General features: G+C 29.4%; 1 protein-coding gene across 3 annotated transcripts; it reads left to right on the top strand.

Moving 5' to 3' along the window:
• Positions 1-2,359: 2,359 nt before the first annotated feature.
• Positions 2,360-9,230, top strand: LOC125065470. 3 transcript variants are annotated; one of them, XM_047673085.1, is made up of 7 exons: positions 2,360-2,474; positions 4,501-4,705; positions 6,846-6,986; positions 7,610-7,738; positions 7,869-8,048; positions 8,166-8,378; positions 8,967-9,230. In XM_047673085.1, exons 2-7 carry the CDS (start codon positions 4,670-4,672, stop codon positions 9,126-9,128), a joined length of 861 nt encoding a protein of 286 aa, XP_047529041.1. In that variant the 5' UTR covers positions 2,360-2,474; positions 4,501-4,669; the 3' UTR covers positions 9,129-9,230. The 3 variants fall into 3 exon arrangements, with proteins under 3 accessions (XP_047529041.1, XP_047529022.1, XP_047529032.1); XM_047673066.1 differs by lacking the exons at positions 2,360-2,474; positions 4,501-4,705 and adding an exon at positions 6,508-6,714; XM_047673076.1 differs by lacking the exons at positions 2,360-2,474; positions 4,501-4,705; positions 8,967-9,230 and adding exons at positions 6,508-6,714; positions 8,619-8,762.
• Positions 9,231-9,351: the final 121 nt, after the last annotated feature.

Below are 9,351 nucleotides of genomic sequence, written 5' to 3' on the forward strand. Positions count from 1 at the left end.
TATTTATTGTTTTCTATTTTAATGTATTTATGTGCAATGAGTATTTTTTTTACTGGGCTTTGGCTTATTTTAAAATGTATTTTTTTTTACATGTAATGTAACCAGACTATAATTTCTAACTCAATAAATAATCCCATAGCTTGTTATACTATAAATATTCAATATAATTTGTACAAAATTATGTTTATATATGTTACAATATCTTTTTAATGAGTCATTTTCATTTTATTCATGTGATTTTATTGATACTATCAATTCTCGTGATTAGGGGACGATCAAGTATGACCTAAGGAATTTTACACTAAGTTTTAGACTTAAAATAAAATAAAGAAAGAGAAAACTAAAAGAAATATAAGACTTGAGAATTTATTTATGTCAAAATTTTTTAAGAACACTCATTCATTTCTAATAAGCAATTGAATAAGGAATTAATTTTACTGCCTAATAAGTATTATTTTTAAATATTTTTTATTTATTTTTATATGTAAGATTTATTCAAATCCTTCCTCCCGCCCATTTATTCAGCAAAAAAAAGGTACGTCTCCGGACATAATACTTGAATGTTCCCTTCACTGTTTAAAATTGCTAATTATAATTATTTTTATGATAATGGTTATATAAACAGGCAAATTAAAACTGGGCAGAAGAAAATTTAGTAAATGCGTTGGTTGCATGGCTGAGTACTTATGTAAATACCAGACTCGTACAATGTATTGCAATGTCAATAGCTTGTTCAATTTTTAATTTGCTTTAAAATTTTACGCACCGTGCCTAGTAATTAGAGAATTAAAAAAAAAACTGAATCATGTTTTTCTCAAATTTTAATTAATTAATTTCTAAATGTGACTTGTTTTAAATAATATGTTATTAATTTCTCATTTGAATCTTTTAATTACTATAATGCATTCAGTTTTAATGATGAGAAATATCAAAGTAAGCTCGGCCAAAGACGATATATAATTATTCATAGCGTTGTTTTTATGTATTAGAAAAAAAAAATATATAACCTCACAACTACATTAAAATAAAATAGGTTAAGTGAAAATGTACATTTTAATGCCAATAAATAAAAAATATTAAAAACAATTACTGCTAGCTGTAAGTGTATGGGACTCGACGGACACATATAATATTTAGTATTATTATGTGCGAGTGTCAACTATAAGTGAATCTGTGATATCATTATCACCGTAATTAATTTAAATAATTTTGGCGTTTTTAATTATTAATAATTTATTTTGGCATATACAAAGCACTCAAGTACAAATGAAATTGTATAAGATAATAAACATACATTTAATTGTAAAAAGTATTTATGTTATTAATAATCATTAATGCCATTATTATCTTACTTTGTGAATGAAATAAAAACAAATTATTTTTGTTAATCAGAACTTTTATTTCTATAATATTCAGTTATGTTTAATTAAAATACATTTTGATCAAAGTATAAAAAATTGCTTTTAAAGACGGTCGACGTCGGTTTAAGTAATTATTTTAAATAGATTTAATCTTGTTCTCCTGACTGCTAACATTCTTAACATTGTCGTTACAATTCCAAATTCTATTGAATTCTCGCTTAAGAACAGATACGAGAGCATCTTCCGAGGTGAGAAGTGTATTATCCCGGCTGCAATTTACTCTATTTACTTCGTAATCCAAGGACCCGACGATTGCCAGAGCATCGTTGCAATTCGCATCGATTAATAAGAATTCGTGTTCCATTTTAACTTCCGAGTTTATAATTTTGACCTCTATGCCACAATCGCGGAATGATTGCAAACTTTTTAAATCGTTACTGTTATGGACAATGATTCTTACTTTAGTGTGATTTTTCTGATGTACGTTAAGAAGACATTTCGAAATGGTCTCGCTTCTCAATGTGGGCACACAGACGTCGACAGTTTTGCTCGCATGTATGATTATATAATAAATGCAGAAAAGATTATTTAAACCCACTTTTTTGTTTTGTTCTTCATTTTCTGATCCGTAAAATAGAATTTCGTTTATCGTATCGTTTTGTTTGTTAATAGCTATGATGTCTGTCAACTTAACGATTTTCGCGGCGATTCCCCACAATATTGAAGTACTTCCATATAAAACACTTATCCAACTTGATGAATTCATTTTTTTTCTAATTATGGTTATGATAGACAAATGATTGTTTACTGAATTATAAAATAAGTTTTCATTCGTTTTTAACTACCTCATAATCTATTTATTAAAGTACCTACCAGGTAGGTATGTACTTTAATAAATATTTTAGATAGAAGTAGGTAGGTTAGGACAAGCACTTCCCTACCTTCCTTTTTAAATTATCGTGTATACAATCCGAACTGTCATTTTCATATTTTGTATTCGTAATCATAATTTTTTCATTATTTTGCTCTACTTACCTACTTATCCCAGAGCTTCACCAGTCCCTAAAGTAAGGTCGCAATAAAACCAGAATATCATTCTAATGTTCTAACGAGGTAAGGTGTTTGATTGATTTTATTTACGCAGAAACTATCATTCCAAATGATATGGATCTTTCAAATTATTTTGTATAGTATGTTATTATGCTGCAGAATTTTTGTAATATTTCGTATAGCCGAAAAGAAATAGTCGGTCTTGGTCTAGAACAAAGGACAGCGACAGCCATGTTCTTTATAAATTATAGATAACAAACAGTTAACACATCTATGTTAAAAACATTGAAAAAATAGTAACGACTTACTTAATTCACTTATCACAACGTTTTGATCCTTATATTAAATAAATTATTAATTTTATTTTATATTAAATGGCTTTTCATACTTAACAGCTCGAACTGGGTGTTTTAGAAATTAAACTATCCACCATTTAGATCCTACTTACGCGTAAAAAAATACGCAATCCGTGTGGTAAAAAGTACTTGCATGTTTGGGGAAACAGATCGGACGGCGAATGTTTATATTTCATTACATTATCGGGACGCAAAGCCGATCACTCAAATTATTTGATTAAAAATATATAGTCTGGAAAAAGGTCAAAATTTTTGCATTAAAAAAAAATGTATTAATCAAGGATAGTTCATATGTTATTTGTAACTACCATTAATTTGATATGGAATAGCAGTAACAAAGCATGTGAAAGAATTTTAAAAATGTTGTCAAAATTTAATGACAACTTACGAGTACATAGTATGGTTATTTTCATCTCTTACCTTCTATGAATTTTAATAAATTATACACTTGTTGAGCACCATTATTCAAACTATTAAAATTAAAATATTCTTTATTCAAATGAGGTCATAAAAGCACTTTTGTATCACCATGTTAGTGTTGAATAAAATGTAAAACTACCACTGGTTCGGAAAGTTGATTCTACTGAGAAGAACCGGCAAGAAACTCAGTAGTTATTCTTTTGCAAGTCTGTTTGCAATTATTTGCGAAGTCAGAAACTAGATGTTATTCGTTTATCTTATCCATTAAGTCTAGACAACGATTGTCACCCTTTCATCCAAATAGACTCATTTCCAGTTTCACTCCGATCATTCCTTATTGTATATTGTAATTAAGCCAAATCATCATTGGTTAGATGCCATTATCCTTGATGAAGAACATTGCTGTTTTAGATAGATTGATCCTGTAGTAGAACGTGCTTATATGTTAACGCCTTTTTTCCTAAATAATAATGCAAAGCCAGACACGCTGGAACAATAGAGTACAAAAATTGCCACTCAATGTTAATTTATGGGAAATTTGAAAGACCCTGAAGCGTTTGGCTAAGATTCTTATAGTATACCTCAAATACTCGTTTCGTTCTAAAGGGACGAATTAAATATTATTTTTTCATGTGTAAGGTTTGTTATAATAGTAGCACAAATTTTTATCTACGAGTTTGTCGAACTGACGATATTTGTATTTATCAATGTAATTCTGGACAAAAATGGAAAACCGACAAATATTGTTTTCATAAAATAATTATTTCTTTGGAGAAGTAATAAAGCGGTGATACAGCTTTTCATTTGTTCTTATATGATATAAACAAATATGAGTTTGTCTACGTAAAGTTTAGTTGTAGCATTTACAATAAATACGAAAACATTGAAATATCCTACTTATACCTAATTGAATTCATAGATCCACTCCGTGACTTCGACTTGCCGACACTGTTCATCAATATTTAAGTTTCAACTTCTTTCAATTAATAATAATAATAAGTAACTTTATTCACCAAGAAGAAACAAAGACAAAATTAAGGTACAAAACCATAAAAAAAAAAGTTAACAATATGATATTTGATGATTTGGTGAAAAGGTCGTAGTCTCAGCTAGGCTGCTTTTCAGTCTACGCCTTGTACATATGCTGCCAACACAAACGTTACAGTCATTGCAGTAAAAGGTAAACGAAGATATAATTACCAAGTAATAAAAGTGAATACAATTTACACGCCCAATAGGCTAAAATTAGATGATTAGCTTTTAAATAATCTAAATCTAGAATCTAAAATAGTATGTAATTTTTCCTATTACAGAATACTCTATCAGATGAAGATGAAACACAAAATCTATCGTCGGATATCCCATGAAGTCAAATTATAAGTATCATCCGTGCTTGAAAAGCAAAATTTGCTTCTTCTAATATGTTTTTTCTATATTACTTGTATTTGGTTGTTAGGGAATAATTTCTAAGCTTCAAAGTTAATGAAGAGGGTTATAATATCAGACGCCATTTACTATGTAAGTATTGGCGCTTTAACTCACAATTCTTTTTTATTTTAATTCTGATTTGACATATGTAGCGTCATCCACTTCATTAACACAGCTATGATAATAATTAAATCCATGCTATCGATCATTTCGGCATTGATGGAATCGTTTTGCATAATAATCGACTAGAATAGTTAGAAAGTTCACTCATATTGATAGTGCTCGATTATTAGAAATACTTACAGTATCGTTGCAATACATTCGAATATATACAATATTATATTTTGAAAGAAAGATGACAAATAATTTTCAAAATACAATTTTAAAAATCCATACATTTACTGGAGATATTCTGTTCTAAATTTAAATCTCGCAGAAGCTTTATATTTGTAAGTACTAGTCATCTCAATGTCTCAATACTCATTACAAACATCTAATTCATCCACAACTTCACAAATAAACCAGCGCGGCATATTCAGACCTTAACCCCAGCTCCGTCAATATCGTTATACGCCTCAAGCACCTTAAACAACTTGCAATCAATTGAAAACAACCTATACCGTAGAATCGAATACAGCTTAACCTCTGTAACAGCATTTTTATCATCTTCTGTAAAACTAATCTCAGTAATTTTTCAGTTTCAAGTCTACATCTACAACGTTTCTTGTATATTCTGATTTAACACATTTATTTAAATTTTATGTGTATTTTTTTTTGTTAGTGGTAAGTATTTTATATTTTATATCCAGTACTTTCTTCGTGTCTTTTAATACGATTAAATCAAAATCATCTTCATTCATCAGTCGTCTATATAGCCTATCTTATTTGTTGATAATTTGAAGACATCACGAGAGATCTCTTTGCAAATACATGCACTTGAATGTTATGTCTATGCTAAGTTAGCTAAGTATTAAAAACAATTACAAACAATGAGGCCTAAACGCTACTGTCTAAATTTCGTTAGAGTGAAGCTAAATGAAAGGTCACTTAAAGAGCGGGGAGTGAAACCGTCGTCGTTACTTTCTTAATTTAGTAAAACTTAATTTAACTAAATGTGAAATCTAACGATTTTCTTATGCGTTTTTGAAATAAGATAAAAATGCAGGAAAGGTTAGTTTTGAAGCAAAAGGTTTCTCTCTTAATAAAACAAGATTTTATTTCAGTAGAACTTGTTAACTTTAATTGAATATTTAATAGTTTTACCTATTCTTTAATAATCAAACAAAACTAGGCAGGAAAATAAACACGCCTTTTATCAAACTAAAAGAGCCACGAAGCGCCGCAAATTGACAATACAGAAGCAATATATTTGTAGAATATTTTTCTTTGGTCTTTCACAATATTAATTATCGAAAATTCAGTACTTTCTGGAGTTCATAGAATTAGTTTTCTCATATTGAAAACTTAAATAATAGATAATCACAAAAGTCTTGGATATGTTTGCAAACATATATAGCAAATAATATAGTATATATACTTTCACAATTTCAAAGCGCTATCAATAGCGCTACCATGATGGTAGACACGGTCCCCAATGTCTTATGATTTTATCACAATTATTTATTTCTGCTTTTTGAGCATATCATATGAAATGTATGCTCACCAGTTCCTTTGCCAAGTAACATAATAATCGAATTAAAGAAACACTCTTTACAAAATGGAATTAATTGTAATATAACGCTTTGTTATGAAGCAAGGAGTTTGTAATGAACGAAATTTATTTATTACGTTTTAGGTTGAAGCTTAAAAACATAGGTACATTTTGTGTTGACATTTAATGATTTTTATGATTGTACAAAAGTCGAAAGAAATTATTTTTGGATTATAGTCAATAATTGATATTATATAAATTATATTAATACAGCTCAATGTCAGAGGTACGGCAGACCGTTCTAAAAAATGATGCAAATACACGCCAAACTGTAAATTCTAATAAAGCATCAGGAGATGTGGCCACAAAAAAGAAATCTTCAAATCAAAAATGCAAAAACAATTTACCCAAAAGTCTACGTTACGATTTGGAAAATGCTTTAGTTGGGGTAAATATTATAATTTCAGAAATAACAGTTGCTATTAAAAATTAAAGTCCAGCTTCTGACAATTTAACACTCTAACGTACCCTTTATTTCATATGTTTCTTTATGATTTATAAAAATAACAATTTCTTTAGTTGTGTGACGTATGGTTTGAAGAGATAAAACCGTACTTGGTGCGTAACAACATCAAGGTGCACGGCGATGTCGGCGGAGGAGATCTAAAACGTTCATCTGCTTCACCAGATTGCACTCACACCGATCCAGGTAGATTTAATGTACGAGCCTCATTTAGCTCCTACATTAAACATAACTTATAGAATTCTTAAATTTAATACTAAATAATACTCAATGTTGATAACTCAAAATATAACTAAACTTTGCACATTCCACACGTTACAGCACTTTCGTACATTTAATAATTAAACTTGCAAAATGTTGTTTCGAAAGTGCTTGTAAGATTCTGCTTATTAGATGTCCATGCAGTGGCATATTTGCCTAGCTGGTTTTGTAGGGCCAGCAGTCTTGGTATTTTTTATTATCATTACCCATTTGTCGTTACTTTTTGATTTGGCTTTTTATAGTAACTAATAACCTACTTAATCAACAGCAAACGAATGCTCGAAAACATATAAGTAGTTATCTACCTACTCTTAACTATATACAAAGCATCTTTTTTCTTAAATTTAGGAGGTGGATTTCTTGTGTGCCCGAGGCGGCAAACGTAAACTGCAACTGTATATGTATATTTTATTTCTAAAATCGAAGATTTTCAAACGAATTGTTTAATCGTAGAACGTTTAAACAATTCGTTTGAAAACGTATACAATTGGAGGCAAAACATATCTTTTACTACTATTTTAAATAAAGGAAATTTCATAATATTTTTTGCCATCGTTAGCATCATCGGCGACGGAATGCAAGTTATGTAGACTCCTCTTCAATGCGGCTAACAGCATCGAAAGTGCCGTATCCCAAGCGTCCAATGCAACCGCTCCCTGTTGTGCTTACAGAGAACCAATCACTACCGGTAATTGTCAAAAGGCTCCATTATCTTACATTTATAAACTTTAAGTTTAAATGTCTGTATTTATGTATTTATAATTATACAATATTTCAATTCTCTAGTGTTCAGCATGATCTAATACATTATGTTATAGATTCAAGGATATAACTGGGAAAAAGAGACAGTACGAAAACCGCGCAAACGGCGAAAGTGCCAAGTGCAAACACAACCTAGACCACTCATACCACGCCTCTGCCGTACCTGGCAACAATGTACAGAAGCAACTTGCCCTACTATAGAACCTGTGATAAAAATACCTATACATTCGAAGAATGTTAGTATATAATATTTTGAAAGTGAGAAATGCAGCAAGTTTAATATTAATGTTTTAATTATAATTTGTTAAATAGAAGTGTTACCTTAATCAAATTATCAATATTCTACACTTTAGAAGCAGTTTTTGCAATCAAATATTTATCAGAAACCAAAGAAGATTCCAACCATGGATGCGTCAACGCAAACTGATGTGCCTTTGAAATATACAAGTAACTATAAAGAAACAACAAAAAACCCTACGTCTTTGAAGACTACGCGATGTCCTTCAAATACGACTTTTTTAATTCCAAATAATAAACATGTCAATGAAGGCCCTTTGTTTAAAGATGTGAGTATAATTTGCTTACTATAAATATATATATGTTTAAAATTTTCATTTTATAATAATAGGTTTTTAGGTAAATATTTCAGAGTTCATTGAATTGTAACGAATATTTTTTTTCATTGAAATGATTAAGTTTAATTTAGAGCTTTACACAATCCCTCGCCTCAAACCAACAATAAATAAACAGAGTTTAGTTGTATATGCTAACGATTATTTAATATCTCATGTTTGTCATAACAACAGGATATGACAGCATTACACCGTCATATATGTATCCTTCGAGGATCTCTAGGAAAATATTTTACAAATGTCTTACGTGTTTGGATTCAGCGAAAGTTGTAATAAAATACTTGTTCAAACATCTTCCCCAAGTTGACACCAAAATGAAAATATTTCTATTACACCAGAGGGCCCTTAAAGCGTTTTTCTTTCGTTCATCGTAAATTTTACATACATATATTTAAAAATAGATCACAACTTGTTTCAACGGAATTGTAATGATAATTAATTTTATTTTAAAATAAAGTTTTTAAAATTAATGTAGTTTTGTACTTCCAACTAGTGAAATTACATGTGTGTGCTTTTGTTTAGGATCTTATTGACATAATAGCTGAAAGGCATGATAAAATACTCAAGGTATTGTATACAAGTCCAAGAAGACAAGAAAAGCCTTCTGTCATGAATTTATTTTCGCCGTCTGAAAATCGCCGCAAGAAAATTCGCAAGCAGCAAAGAATACCCCCGTGGAAATAATGTCTTGAAAGACTTACTGATAAATATAATAATTTATATTGGTGCAAATATCTGTGTGTTTGTCATAGTTCATATACATAAATAGATAAATGACAAATAATCTCTAACCATGAATTTATTTTCAATGTAGGTTATATTAAAAGTTTGTTATTAAATATATTTTTTTTGTTTTAGAACTTTTATTAAATTTTTTTAATTTGACTAATATTTAAAAAGTAATTAA

This window comes from Vanessa atalanta, chromosome 1, assembly GCF_905147765.1.
Source record: "Vanessa atalanta chromosome 1, ilVanAtal1.2, whole genome shotgun sequence".
Taxonomy (NCBI): Eukaryota; Metazoa; Arthropoda; class Insecta; order Lepidoptera; family Nymphalidae; genus Vanessa; species Vanessa atalanta.

Coding starts and splice junctions, on each gene's coding strand:
- LOC125065470 (XM_047673066.1), top strand. CDS start 6,544: ATGTCAGAGGTACGGCAGACCGTTCTAAAAAATGATGCAAATACACGC. Junction 6,715..6,845: donor TGGAAAATGCTTTAGTTGGG/GTAAATATTATA, acceptor CAATTTCTTTAG/TTGTGTGACGTATGGTTTGA. Junction 8,049..8,165: donor TACCTATACATTCGAAGAAT/GTTAGTATATAA, acceptor TCTACACTTTAG/AAGCAGTTTTTGCAATCAAA.